Below are 15259 nucleotides of genomic sequence, written 5' to 3' on the forward strand. Positions count from 1 at the left end.
CTGCTTTTACCTGAAATTTCCACCTAATTAGATTTTCCACCATCTTGGATGATTTGCAATTTTTCCATTAATCCTCCTACAAATTATGTCCAATCAACACTAAATTTGCCACAATGACCTTCAGACCAAGCTAGAAAAAAGCTAAAGAAAAAAAAGCTTATGAAGAGGATTTGATATACACCGAGCAGATTTGTCCATAACGGGATAACGATACTGACAGCAAAGCCGCCAAACAGGAAGTGAGACTGTATCCCAGCAACAACTTTGTGCACTGACATAAAACTTGGTATGTCTTCTGGGCATAAGGTCATGCAACAAATTACTTGGCAGTGCCACCTGCTGGTAATAAGTTACAATAACATGCTAAAAGATGCTGATATATACCTACTCTAATGGCTGCATCTCCTTCAAATTTTGTCCAATCTTCACTAGAACTATCACAAAAAAACAAATTATTACTGTACCCAGCAGTGGCTCTGGAATATGCTCCAGGATTCAGACAATAAGCTTTGAAGAGAATTATATGTCTTAACCCAACACTGCTGTGATGTAATGTATATGTGACAATTAAGGCATATATTCTAAAGCTAATATTGGGTTTTTTTATTCTGTTTTTCCAAACTAAATCATTTTAATATTTACACATTGTTTCATTGAAACTTCCTTGAAAAAGTGATCTGATAAATCTATATATTTTTTCAGCCGCACGGTTGAGTCCACTGTGCAGCGAATCACTGAACACTTGGTTCATTTCTTTTCAGAATGCACAAACATGCATGCTAAATTAACCAAGACATACTGCCTAATTAGATCAAGTTAATTAATTATAAGGTTTCTCCACCATGTGCCTGAGACTACAATGATTTCAAAAGCCATTAGTTCAATTAATTAAGCACAAGCCCAAGAGACCCACTGTCTCCTTTTTCATTAAGAGAAATGAACTATATTTTGATCGAAGACGGTAAATTGTACTGGTTATGTGTAAAGAATAAAAGACTTGGAGGCATACTGATGTACAGTACAGACCAAAAGTTTGGACACACCTTCCAAAAGTTTGGACACACCACCATTTCAACAGGACAATGACCCCGAACACACCTCCAGGCTGTGTAAGGGCTTTTTGACCATGAAGGAGAGTGATGGGGTGCTGCGCCAGATGACCTGGCCTCCACAGTCACCGGACCTGAACCCAATCGAGATGGTTTGGGGTGAGCTGGACCGCAGAGTGAAGGCAAAAGGGCCAACAAGTGCTAAACATCTCTGGGACCTCCTTCAAGACTGTTGGAAGACCATTTCAGGTGACGACCTCTTGAAGCTCATCAAGAGAATGCCAAGAGTGTGCAAAGCAGTAATCAAAGCAAAAGGTGGCTACTTTGAAGAACCTAGAATATGACATATTTTCAGTTGTTTCACACTTTTTTGTTATGTACGTATATAATTCCTCGTGTTAATTCATAGTTTTGATGCCTTCAGTGTGAATCTACAATTTTCATAGTCATGCAAATAAAGAAAACTCTTTGAATGAGAAGGTGTGTCGAAACTTTTGGTCTGTACTGTATGAAAGTGTGGTGTGATGCTCTATGTCCATTGATGAGACTACTAGTCTACTACAAGCGGCCAGAAAGACCGAAGTAAGTCAAATGACGGTTTTTTTTCCGACCATTTTGAACATACCAGCATCATATAATGCACTGAAGCTTAAGGCAGATGGGCTACACAAAAAAAAAAAAGGAAGGAAGGAGGGAACAGGAATCTGAGACTACAGCAGGCACATATGTGGATAGTGGAAGGTTTGGAAGTTGGAGAAATTGTTGCCTGGTCTGGTGAATCTCAATTTCATGCAGATGGTTTGGTCAGAATTTGAAATCAACAGCATGAATCCATGGACATGACCTGCTTAGTGTCAAGTTTAACCTGTTGGTGGTGATATAATAGGGAGTGGAGTGTATTCTTGGCACACACAGGTCCCATTCAAATAAAGCATTGTTTCGTATGGATCATATGACAATAGACATTCAGGGCTTTGACAATTTGTAGTTAATAAGTATTTCTGTTTTTTTTTCTGATGCCAAACAAGTTTCTCTTATCGGAGATGCCCCAATTGCCCAAGTCCCAAAAAAACAAAGTGTTTCGTAATCAACTATAATTTGAAAGCATTATTTTCAACCACTAAAACATCTCAATGAAAGCCAACAATGTCCTGACTTATTTTACATCAGACCTGTGGTGAGGAAATAATTTGTTTATAATGATTGAAAATGTCCAATAAATAAATTTCTATTCTGTCAGCAGAATGGAAAGCCAAAAAAAAATCTAATTTAGCCAAGTATTCATACCTTTGGCTAAGGTACAGACAATTAAGCTCTGTTGCATCCTGTGTGCTTTGGTTATCTTGTGATGCGTCTAGAACTTGACAGGAATCAACCTGAGGCAAATTTACTGGCTAGACATGATTTAGAAAGGCACACACCTGTTTGAATAAGATCCCACAATCCACACTGCATGAAGTCCAAAGATATCTCTGTAGATGCCTTTGATTACATTTTGATGGGACCTGGATCTGGGCAAAGGTGTTAAACCATTTCAGTTGCTATGACTCATTCCAGGAGCACCATGAGCTCCTGCATATTGAAATGTAAGAAGATTGGAACCAGCAGAGAAGATACTTGCTAGAGCTCTGTAGCTGGACTAGAAGTTGACCAAGGGCCCTAAGAAAAGGGCCTCCAAGGGATGAGCTTCAAAAATCCTTCACAAATACTTCAAATCAAACCTTTATTGTAGACTCACTAGATGTATCTCAATCCTGAGTAAGAAGCAATATGAGAGACACTTAAAATTTTCATTATTTTGATGAGACAAATCTTGAAATTCAGATGATACATGAGAAAAAACAGGTACTGCTTAGCAACTGACTTTTACCATCCTTTCTGTGAAGCATGGTGGTGGCAGTATTATACAGTCAAGCTTAAACTTTTCAAAGACAGGAATGAGGACTAAGGGAAGGATGGAAGGATGAAAGCAGCCAAATAAATAAAGGTCATTGAAGAAAACCTGCTCCAGAAATCCCACACAAGCTCAGACTGGGGTGCTGAGTGTTGTAGAGACACCCTAGAAGATCTGTAGCTGTAATTAGTGCCAAATGTACTTCTACAAAAGTAGGAGAGGGTAGGAATATGAATTAAAACGAGTGCTATAATGGGTTATGATATTAATTACAAAATGTACATTTAATCCAGATCTATCCACCCATATTGTGTAAGACATATCCTACACAAGGTCACAGGGAGCCTGGAGTCAAGGCAGGGGACGCCCTGGACAGGGTGCCAATCTATTACATGGCAATCAAACACGCACTACAATTTGGAGGATCGGCCTATAATGCATGTTTTTGGACTATGGGAAAAGAAACGGTGTATCTAAAGGAAACCTTAGAAGCATAAGGAGAAAATGCAAACTCACAGACAGGGCACAAAAGGACTGAAGTGTGAAATCACCCAACCATGAAGACGCAAGGTAAACATGCTAATCAATTAATCTGTGATACAAGAAAATGCAAGGAGTCGCTCCTGTTCAGGTTCACCACAGCAGACCATCTGATCCACATATTTGATTTTTGGCATATTTCATCCTCCCAGTTTATCTAAGCTAGGAACCGGCACAGTGTGTTTATTTCTTCAGGGGTTGGTTTGGTTACCTGCCTGGGAATCAAACCCAGGCCGTGGGCGAGAATAATGCCACGAATAACACAATCATCTACATTACACCATGATGAAACCTTAGCATGTAAACTGGGGTTTATGTTATTTATTGTTTATGTTAAACAAGAGTTAATTATAGGACATAACCATATTAAGAATATTAAACTTTATAGTCTCTTAATGGGCAGTATGGTTACGCCTTTGTATTACTCATGTATGTGATTAATACACAGGAAACTTACCTCTTCTGTAAATGACTATATGCAGCCATCAAAACATGGACTCAATTTAGTTCCACAGAGTTCCGTACACTTCCTAAAAACCTCTGAATACGGTGACATTTAAAGCTGCAATAGATCTTAAAAGCCTGTGTGAAAACAATCAAACATCCTCGAGCACTAGAAAAGAATAGAAGATGCTGTGAATTCATCAGTTCATACTTTTTATTTTATCAGCATTAACTGCTCTGTGTTGTGAGTGCTTATGACCAGCTTGTTTTTAAAAAAACAAAAAACAGACAAATCCATCTTCTCTGCTTTATGTACAGAAACCTTACCACCCACGCAAAACTAAAGCAATGATTAGTGCTGACAAATCATCAGCTAGATCTGGTTGTGAGCGTCGTGTAGGTAACTGGTGCTGTCAGTATGTTAAATAGTCCAAATACTGAAGCATTCAGCTTTCATCAGCTTCCAGATTAATGTTGTTTCCAAATTTGGCATACAACTGGACCTTGAGATCTCCAAGTACTTCCTGTATGGAGGTCACTCGACTTTCCAGAGATTTGATTTCCTCCTTTAGACTTTCCTGTATACATGGGAACAAACAGCATTCGTTTTTTTTTTGTTTTTTTAATATGTTTACAACTAAAATTTAAAAAATGTTGGCGTAGATGCAAGAGTCCACATTCGTTCAAGTGTAAGAGCCAGGGAAAACCTGCCAGTGTATTAATGTGGCTTTTGGCATCAACTGCATGAGAAACAAGAAATATATCTGGAGAGTTTTGAAGTTTAAACCTAACAATTAAAAGTGATTATTTGTGCAACTTAAACTATTACGTTTCTCCTGCATGCAAAAGAAAGATATTTAAAGTTCAGGAAAGTGTATTGTTCTGAAGAATACAAGGAAAATGTCAAAATGTGATGTACTGACATATGAAGGGTTTTCCCCAGGCCAGAAACTTCACTTTTTAAGGAGTTCAGGAGCCACGGACAATAATTTACGACAAACAAACAGAAGGTCTTTTCTCTTAACAGAATAAATGTCCCACCATTAACTCTCTCTGAATCTACACATTTCTAATTTAAAAGTGTAGCCGTATAACAGACGCTATTGAAAAGCTCCGCCTTTTTTTGTTAGGCAACCAATCAGAGTCTTTCTTGCTTAGAGTTACTCCGACATTGGTCCTGAATAACTCTTACGCTAAGATTCTAGTCCATATCACCTTGCTCGACTCCTGTTTATGGCCAAAAAAGTAATAAAATACACTAATAATTGAACGTCACTTGTTATAAATCACATGATCCATATAAGTGATGAAACCAGGTTTTTTTTTGCCACTGACATTTGCAGGAGTTTAAAGGGTACTTGCTGACCTTAGCAGCCTCCAACATCTCCTGCGTCTCCTCCTGTGTATGACTGATGAACACATCTCCAATATGATACGGGATCTGGAGATCATCCTCCTCCAGCATCATAAGGTCATCACTTGCATCTTCTAAATTCTGTAGAGATTTCTGTGTGGGGAAGAAGAAGAGAAAAAAAAAATAACAGGTAAAGTAAGAATTATCACTATGGATAATCAGAACATTAATATTGCAGTTAGAAGCAAAATCATTATCATAGACTTACTTTTTTGCCTTCTATTTCCTCTTTCAGCTCGGTCACCCGATTTGTGCTCCTAGCAAACTTATTAATCTTCTGCTGGTCTTCAAAAGTGACATTGACATCTTCGACCGCCTGAGAAAGAAAGGAATGCTTATTAACTACCGTCTTAAAAGTCTAATAGGAAAGTAGGGAGCATTTTATTTTTAAAGAGAGTTTGAGGGATACATTGTGAATGTGTTTCATAATTAAACCAGGAGTTGTTCAAAACGTTTCCTACATTACCCACGATGCCATTCAATTACCTGTTGTGCCAGTGGGAATTCACACCTAGCTAGAGAGACCCTTTTAGTGTATACTTGTTAAACAGATCAGATCCCAAAGCTTCACCTTTCCACTCACAGCATACTTTTGTTTTCTGCAAACTCCTTGTGTCCAGTTGTGTGTGAAACTCTCAGATCAGCAGATTCTGGAATACTACCAACCACTATACTCCACTTAAACCCCCCAGATCAAACTTTCCCCAATTTTTAAGTATGATGTGAGCCATAACTGAAGCTCTTGACTTGTATCTGTATGTTTTTATGGACTGTGCTGCTGCTACCCTGCCATTTTGCAAGTTCTCCCACTTAGAAATCATGGAGGAGTCTGAAATAGTCATCGTAGGTACATGTCCACTGTGAGAGACATAATCTAAAAAAAAAAATCCAGAAATCACAATGTATGATTTTTTGAACTATTTATTTGTATGATACAGCTGCAAATAAGTATTTGAACACCTGAGAAAATCAATGTTAATATTTGGTACAGTAGCCTTTGTTTGCAATTACAGGTCAAACGTTTCCTGTAGTTTTTCACCAGGTTTGCACACACTGCAGGAGGGATTTTGGCCCACTCCTCCACACAGATCTTCTCTAGATCAGTCAGATTTCTGGCCTGTCGCTGAGAAACACAGAGTTTGAGCTCCCTCCAAAGATTCTCTATTGGGTTTAGGTCTGGAGACTGGCTAGGCTACGCCAGAACCTTGATATGCTTCTTACAGAGCCACTCCTTGGTTATCCTGGCTGTGTGCTTCAGGTCATTGTCATGTTGGAAGACCCAGCCTCGACCCATCTTCAATGCTCTAACTGAGGGAAGGAGGTTGTTCCCCAAAATCTCGCAATACATGGCCCCGGTCATCCTCTCCTTAATACAGTGAAGTCACCCTGTCCCATGTGCAGAAAAACACCCCCAAAGCATGATGCTACCACCCCCATGCTTCATAGTAGGGATGGTGTTCTTGGGATGGTACTCATCATTCTTCTTCCTCCAAACACGTTTAGTGGAATTATGACCAAAAAGTTCTATTTTGGTCTCATCTGACCACATAACTTTCTCCCATGACTCCTCTGGATCATCCAAATGGTCATTGGCAAACTTAAGAAGGGCCTGGACATGTGATGGTTTAAGCAGGGGGACCTTCCGTGCCATGCATGATTTCAAACCATGACGTCTTAGTGTATTATCAACAGTAACCTTGGAAACGGTGGTTCCAGCTTTTTTCAGGTCATTGACCAGCTCCTCCCATGTAGTTCTGGGCTGATTTCTCACCTTTCTTAGGATCATTGAGACCCCACGAGGTGAGATCTTGCATGGAGCCCCAGTCCGAGGGAGATTGACAGTCATGTTTAGCTTCTTCCATTTTCTAATGATTGCTCCAACAGTGGACCAAGCTGCTTGGCAATTTCCCTGTAGCCCTTTCCAGCCTTGTGGAGGTGTACAATTTTGTCTCAGGTGTCTTTGGACAGCTCTTTGGTCTTGGCCATGTTAGTAGTTGGATTCTTACTGATTGTATGGGGTGGACAGGTGTCTTTATGCAGCTAACAACCTCAAACAGGTTCATCTAATTTAGGATAATAAATGGAGTGGAGGTGGATATTTTAAAGGCAGACTAACAGGTCTTTGAGGGTCAGAATTCTAGCTGATAGACAGGTGTTCAAATACTTATTTGCAGCTATATCATACAAATAAATAGCTAAAAAAATCATATATTGTGATTTCTGGATTTTTTTTTTTGTTTAGATTATGTGTCTCACAGTGGACATGCACCTACGATGACAATTTCGGACCCCTCCATGATTTCCAAGTGGGAGAACTTGCAAAATAGCAGGGTGTTTAAATACTTATTTTCCTCACTGTACATATTTAGCTGATTCCGCTCCTCTCTACTTATCTGAACTTCTTCATCCCTACTTTCCTATTAGAAGTCTTCGTTCATCTGACCAGGCTATGTTGGTTGTCCCTCGTGTAAGGCTCAAGCATAGAGGAGAGCGTGCCTTTTCTGTGGCCGGTCCTACATTATGGAACTCCCTGCCACTAGAGATTAGGATGGCACCCACCATTTCTAGTTTTAAGTCCATGCTAGAGACCAACTTATTTTCTCTAGCCTTTTCATGACTGCCCAGGGTTCTATGTCTGTTTATATCTTATGGTTTATATCTACATCACTTTCTTTTAAACTAGTTTTTTTTTTTAACTAATTATTATTTTAGGTTCTTGAACTCTCTTATTATGTATGTGTGTATTTTTAAGTGTATGTGCAATGTCAAATGCACTGTGAAGCACTTTGGTCAGCCGTGTGGCTGTTTGTAAATGTGCTATATAAATAAAGTTGAACTTGAACTTGATTGTAAGCAGTGTTGTATAAAGTACTAGAAAGCAATACTTGAGTAAAAGTACAAGTATCGTAGTAGAAAAAGACTTCATTAGAAGTGAAAGTTACCTTTTAGAATATTACTCAAGTAAAAGTCTTAAAGTATCTGACATACTGTACTTAAGTATCAAAAGTCATTTTCTGATATTTGCTGTACTTGAAGTATTTGAAGTAAAATTAAAACGTACAATTTCCGTGATTTTCGGTAGGCATAAGAGCAGGGGCGGTTCTAGGGTTTCATCTTTAGGGGTTTTAGCCCTCAGTGAGAATTTAAAACAAGAAGAGTTTTATATTATATAACTACCGTTAGGACTCTGGCCATGTGCGTTTTGTTTATGTTTCTCGTCACGTGTCTGCCCTGCCTTTGTCTGCTCCTCCCGTTTCCCATTGTCATTATCATTATCATTGTCTGTCTATGTAACTGTGCCGCTTTGCCTTGTGCAGCGCGGAATCTACTGTTGTCTTGTCCGGTCTTTACCGTGTCCTGTTTAGTGTTCTTTTGTTATAAAACCGTGTTTATTTCGCCATCCTGCATTTGGGTCCGTTTTATTCCCGCGTTCGTGACAACTACATAGTAAGCCAAAAGTTATGGTATTATTAAATGGCAAAAGTGGACGCCAAAATTTTATGCAAGATTTAATGATGAGAGTCTTGAATCAAATCAGTTCATGTATGTGTGCATTCTCTACAAACAGTGTGTCCAATGAATGCAGTCATTAATAAACAAGTATTCACAAGACAAAGACCAAATCAATAAATGTTATTTTTATTTAGTATGGATACTGCATTAATATTTTGTTTGTGCTATCAACTCTGGTAAAAAGAATAGTGACATTTCACTGCTTTTGGTTGCCACCGTTATAGATAAATGCCTCCATCTCTGGCTGCGCGTGCCTGTGCTTCTCCGTGGAGCGTGCAGACGAGCGTAATGCAATCTAGGAGCAGTGACTCGCCAAACCTTCCTTATCGCAGTCGCACACAGTTCTTCTGATTTTATTTTGTAGTAACAAGTAACGAAGACGCTTAGTGGAAATATAACGGAGTAAAAGAATACATTTTATCTAGGAAATGTAGTGGAGTAAAAGTAGTCATAAATTTAAATAGCGAAGTAAAGTACAGATACATGACATTTCTACTTAAGTACAGTAACGAAGTATTTTTACTTCGTCACCTTACAACACTGATTGTAAGTGCATAAATCAGCAGGTGTCCCTTTTATAGTCACACTGCATTCTGCAAATGTGTGTCCGGTTTTTCCTTGCTTCCATAGCTTGTAAACCCACATGTCCACTTATATGTAAACTGTATATAAGGTGAATCTTATGTATATTGCTTGTTGTCTGCACTGTATATTGTGTATTATACTGTAAACACTTTTACTTGTATCCTATAACAATGCAACGATCTGGGAATACAATAGAAGCATGGCTGTTACCCTATTAGGTTTAAGATCAGTTTAAAGTCGCCCCCCCCCCCCCCATCAACCAACACTGCAACTGCACTAGCAATAAATATAACACCACGTGACGTCACTGCGGGACACAACCACTAATAGAAATAACTCATTTACTAGCTTTCACTAATAGAAAATACACGGACTAACAAATGAGCAAATAAATAAATAAATAAATAAATAAATAAATAAAAATACAACACAAACAGTGTAATTCAGACATAGCGGATAAATTCGGATTTTTCCTTTAATAGATATAAAATACATTTTATATTTTGATTCAAGACTTAAGAGTCAGCTATCTAAATGCACTTGACGGTATATAGTGTATAAAATGGTATATAAATCCAATATAGTATCGCCAAATAAATAGGGAGATATGAAGGCTGGACCTGGAGCTAATTAGCATAGCTCGCTTGCTAACGGTCTAGCAACAGAATTAGCGACAGAAATTAGCAACAGAATTAGCAACGAATAAAACGTCTACAAGATCACACAGACAAACTATCATTTACGCAAAACTACAAACGCTAAAGTAAACCTAAATAAAACATCGAAATATGTTAATAAAAATGAACAGAAAGCTTAGACAGACTTACAATAGGTTTCTTGACGGTGGCTGCCATCTTAAAACGGAAATGGAAGTTTTTTTTGTGTTCCTCCAGCTGTATTTCTAAAAAAATCCCGCCCCCATATCTAGGATTGGCTAGTATCTCTAACTAACCACGTGTTTAAGGAATGTGATTGGACAATTTACTTAATCAATCCTAAAGCAGAAGCCGGAATTTATTGCAATGCGGGTGGGAAAAATAATACTTTTTTAATACTCAATAAAAGGCGAGCGAGGTAATTTAGCTTTAATTTTTTTTTATAAGATTTCTTTTTTAAATATTATCAAACAGAACGCTGAACAACGGCAGATTTATTTAGAACAGTTAACAAACACACTAATATGCCTGTGTTGGGGTTTAATGAGAACGTTCCAGAGATACTGACATCTAGTGGACAAATTAATAAAGATTCAAAAAAACTGTAAAAAAAAAAAAAAAAAAAAAAAAAAAAAGTGTTAATGCATAAAAATATGGTGTGTAAATGAAAATATATTTAAGTAAATTTAAAACGTCAATTCATGTAAATGCAATGCCAAGGTACTGTATGCTTTGAGCTGTATTTCCTTATAAATGTTTACGATGATTTCTGACTTCTAAGGTTTATTCTGGGCACATTGCAACAAGGAAGAATTTAATTTATTATGAAATCCACAATTATGAGCGAACAGAATTGTGGATTTGATAATATTCACCCCTTGAACATATTCACCCCTTGAACCTGTTACTCGAAGTATCCAGTGTTTGGTAGAGAACACTTTAACAGGCAGCTTCATGAAAACATTGGTATTAAATCAATCTAATTATTATTGTAAAAAAAAAAAAAAAGCATTGTTAACTTGTAAGTGCCATTATATTTTTATTAAAACTGGAATCAATTTGGCAAAACAGTGCCTTGTGAACACTGTTTACCAAAAGTCAGTGCCTGGGTAAGGAGGGCATTAGTTGGAGAAGTAACCATAAAAGCAAGGGTGAGGTTGAACATGATGCTACCACCATTATGCTTCCTAGTGGGAATGGAGGTTTCAGGGTGATAAGCCAGTCTGAGATTAGGCCAAATGTAGTGCTTGGTTCCAAGGCCAGAAAGTTCTAGAGGATCTTTTCTACCTGAAATCCTCTTACATATTTTACAATATACACCTTTAAGAAAAGTTAGAACAGGATTTGGCTTGCGACTTTCATAAAGTCCTGAAACTCCAGCATTCTGAGTGTGTATCAAAAAAACAACAACAAGAAGAGGAAAAGCAGAACTGTGGTAAGAGATGGAGGATACATTAGTTAATATTAATTAAGTTTACCTAGCAATGTAAGTGAATGGAAACGCAATGCATTTATTTTGCCTGATATATACATAGAGAGAGAGAGAGAGAGAGAGAGAGAGAGAGAGAGAGAGAGAGAGAGAGAGAGAGAGAGAGAGAGAGAGAGAGATGGCTCCTCTGTCTCCCATTAGTAAACATCCACTTTGTAAACAGCAAACTTGCTGCACCCTATGGCAAATATTAGCTCAATACTCGCAGGCTGTTTTATGATGATTTTATTATTGATCTTGAATTTTTTTCATACCAGGTATCAGACATGGCTAATTGATACCAGTACATATTACAGCTATGCAAAGACATCATCATTTTATTGACTTACTTATTTAAAAAATATATATAATTTATTCAGTAGATACATCGGATTATTTGAATAAATATGGACTTTTGGACTGGTGAATCTACACACTGGAATTCCTCGAGGGCCTTTAAGGACGTCGATGCCTCACATGTCTGAAGAATTCCTTTCATGGTGGCAGAGGGCAAGCAGAAAGGAATTTCTCTTCCGCCTCCACTGTGTACATTCATAATGTGACATTTACACTGTAACTCCAGCTTCCATTTATTACCACATTATTAACTCTGAGCTGTTAACAGCTGATCGGGCTGAGGCACTTTATGGCTTTGTTTGTTTTGTTTTTTCCTTTTTTCACTCTGCATGCTCATCATCATGCAACACATTGTATTCTGAATGGGGTTTAAAACATTAGGCATATCGACTTCTTTGTTCAAGGGCTACCTTTAAAAAAGGAATAAAGATTAAGACGAGTGAAAGGAAACATTCTTTCTTACTTTCAGACAGTCGTTAAATACATTCAGGCATCTACACTATAGGAATGCATGAGAATGGTTTAAAATCCTGGACTGGATGAGAGCAACAGAATAAATTCACGACCGGGTTTCAGGAATTAATTGTGCTATTGTGTGGAACATTAGAGACATTGAAAGTTCTTCATTTTTAATTCTGAAATAAATAAGACCCCCTCAGCACACATTAATTCCATGTGTACAATAATAGCATTATTTATCAGCTATTTATATTTATTAGAGCAAGTGAGATTCTATTCCTGAATGTTTTAAGAGAAAACACAAGAGATCTGTGTCAATGTTGACTGTAGTCCAGCTTTTAAATGATTGAGATTTGAGAAAATTTTAAACCAGAGGAACTTAGGCGTCCTGTGTCTGGTTCAGTGGTCGTCCTTCCTTGAACCCTTTTTGGTAGGTACTAACCACTGCATACAAGGCAACACCCCACAAGACCTACTGTTATGCCTCGACTCTATCATCTAGCCATCTCAGTGTAGCTCAAATCCTTACGCTTGCCAATTTTTCCTGCTTCCAACACATCATCTTTAAGAGCTGGTTGTTCACTTCATGCCTAATATATATTGTCTCACCCCTGGACAGGTTCCAGTGTAATGAGGTAATTAATGTAATTCCCGTCACATAAACTTTTAGTTGATCTACATAGTTCTGAAATCTTTCCAGAACTTAAAAAAAAATGTCTTTTAGATCTATCTCAAGTAGCATTTGAAAGTTGACCTCCATATGTAAAAAGGCAGGGTTCTTTGTTTCGGCTCTCTAGGGGAACTCATAAAAATGTTCCCACATACAAAATGCTTTTCTTTTCATACAGTCATCCAACATAACTAAGAACATATCAAAAACACAGAGAAACATATCGGATTGTGTTCCATGTGGATTCTGGGTCAGAGATTTTTTATATATATTATAAAGAAACTGGAAAATACCGAAAATTCTAGAAATCTTGGCGTTGGACATTTCTGATGGTCACATTCTCAGAAGCTTCTGGTTAAGTGAGCAAACATAGAAAGTTACAGTAAGAAAGGTAAGAGCAAGCAGCTTTTCTTAAAACTGTTTAATAAAATATATTAAGAGGTAAATTGTACCACGTTATTAAATAATGGAAGCACAAATAGTTTAATTTGGCACGAGTGAACGGCTGATTCAGGATTTTTTTTTTTTTTACCATTATCAGTACCCTAATTTTCTATTCTGCTGGCAGAATGAAAATCAACTTAGCAGAAATTCAATCAGCATGAATTATTTTTCGTCTGATATAAAATGAGTTAAGACTCTGTTGGCTTTCAGTACAAAGTTTTTACCTTTCACAGACATTTAGTGGTTGACATTACTGCCACATTTTAGATGCTTATGTACAAACACTTGGGGCATCTCAGAGAACAGAAAATGGGGGAATGTAGTAGCCTAGTGATTAAGGCGTTGGACTACAGATCAGAAGCTTATGAGTTCAAATCCCAGGTCCACTAATCTGCCACTGCTGGGCCCCTGTGGAAGGCCCTTAACCCTCAATTGGTCAGTTGTATAAATGGAAATAAATTGTAATGGCACTCTCAATAAGGGGGTCTGCTAAATGACAGAAATGATAAGTGGATTTGATGTCACTATTTATATTGACGATAGCAATGTTTCTGTTACAAAAAAATTGTTATTTTTTGGAAATTCTTTATGAACATATTGCCCCTTAAAGGCTAAATAAAAAGAGAAATTCTATCTATCTATCTATCTATCTATCTATCTATCTATCTATCTATCTATCTATCTATCTATCTATCTATCTATCTATCTATCTATCTATCTATGTTGGATTAAGTCTCTTAATCCTAAAGAACCCATATCTATAAAAAATAAAAACAGAAATGATGGGTTTTGTGCTATGTTTGTTTTGGACCCGTTATCTTTTACGCTGGAAATATGTTTGCACAAGGAAATGAATATTAGAAATTAAAAGGTTAGAGGATTCTTTGGTTTGGCTCTCTCCATGAAAAATCACCTATAAATGTTTTCTTTTCAGAGAGTCTTCTAGCACATGTCCAGGAAGTGAGGAATCTTTCCAAACCCAGAGCAACACAGAGCAATTCTATGTAGTGTGTTCCAGGTGGAATCTGGGTAATACATGTGGGGAGATAGGGGAGATGGGGCAGGGAAGTAGGGATGATTTGGAAGGGATTTGTTGTTAGGGTTTACTAAGATACCAGAATTTCTCCAACTCCATATGGTCTAGCTGTGACCCTGACCGGAACGTTTCAAACCTGAAGGCTAATCAACCTCAAGCAAAAATAACACTTGTGCTCAGATAATAAATTTGTTTCTTGTATTTCTTGTCATTTTGACTCAATTTCCTGTGATTCATATTTACATGACTCTTTATGTGCTTTAAACATTTTTTTAAAACATGATTCATTTTTCAGATGTGATTCTTAACACGGTTTATTTTTTTCAAGTGATTCTTAACATATGATTCATTTCTTTTCATATGATTCTTTACACAAGTCATTTAGTTTAACAGGTGATTGTTTTCACATGATTCATTTCTTTTCACATGATTCTTTAGGCATGAGTCATTTCTTTACACATGTGATTCTTCACACACAATTTGTTTATTTTCGCATCTGATAATTAATGCATCATACATATAATTAGGCATGTCTAATGTTCAGAAAAGGGCTGGTGTGGGTGCAGATTTTCATTCCAACCAAGCAGCCCACACCTAAGTGTACAGAAAGCCAAAATCAACTAATTAAAAAAGCTGGATTTAGGTGTGGCTCCTGTTTGATTGGAATGAAAACCTGCACCCATGCCGGCCTGCTGTGGATAAGACTCGACATCACTGTATGTGATTCTTT

At 37.5% G+C, this 15259-nt stretch overlaps 1 protein-coding gene across 1 annotated transcript; it reads right to left on the minus strand.

Annotated features, from left to right (window-relative positions):
• Nucleotides 1–4123: 4123 nt before the first annotated feature.
• Nucleotides 4124–10415, minus strand: pfdn4 (prefoldin subunit 4). The gene is made up of 4 exons (XM_027145277.2): nucleotides 10267–10415; nucleotides 5550–5657; nucleotides 5294–5434; nucleotides 4124–4505 (listed from the first exon to the last, which is right to left on the minus strand). The coding sequence occupies exons 1-4, from the start codon at nucleotides 10291–10293 to the stop codon at nucleotides 4374–4376; spliced, it is 408 nt and encodes a 135-aa protein (XP_027001078.1). The 5' UTR covers nucleotides 10294–10415; the 3' UTR covers nucleotides 4124–4373.
• Nucleotides 10416–15259: the final 4844 nt, after the last annotated feature.

Source organism: Tachysurus fulvidraco, chromosome 23 (genome assembly GCF_022655615.1).
Source record: "Tachysurus fulvidraco isolate hzauxx_2018 chromosome 23, HZAU_PFXX_2.0, whole genome shotgun sequence".
Taxonomy (NCBI): Eukaryota; Metazoa; Chordata; class Actinopteri; order Siluriformes; family Bagridae; genus Tachysurus; species Tachysurus fulvidraco.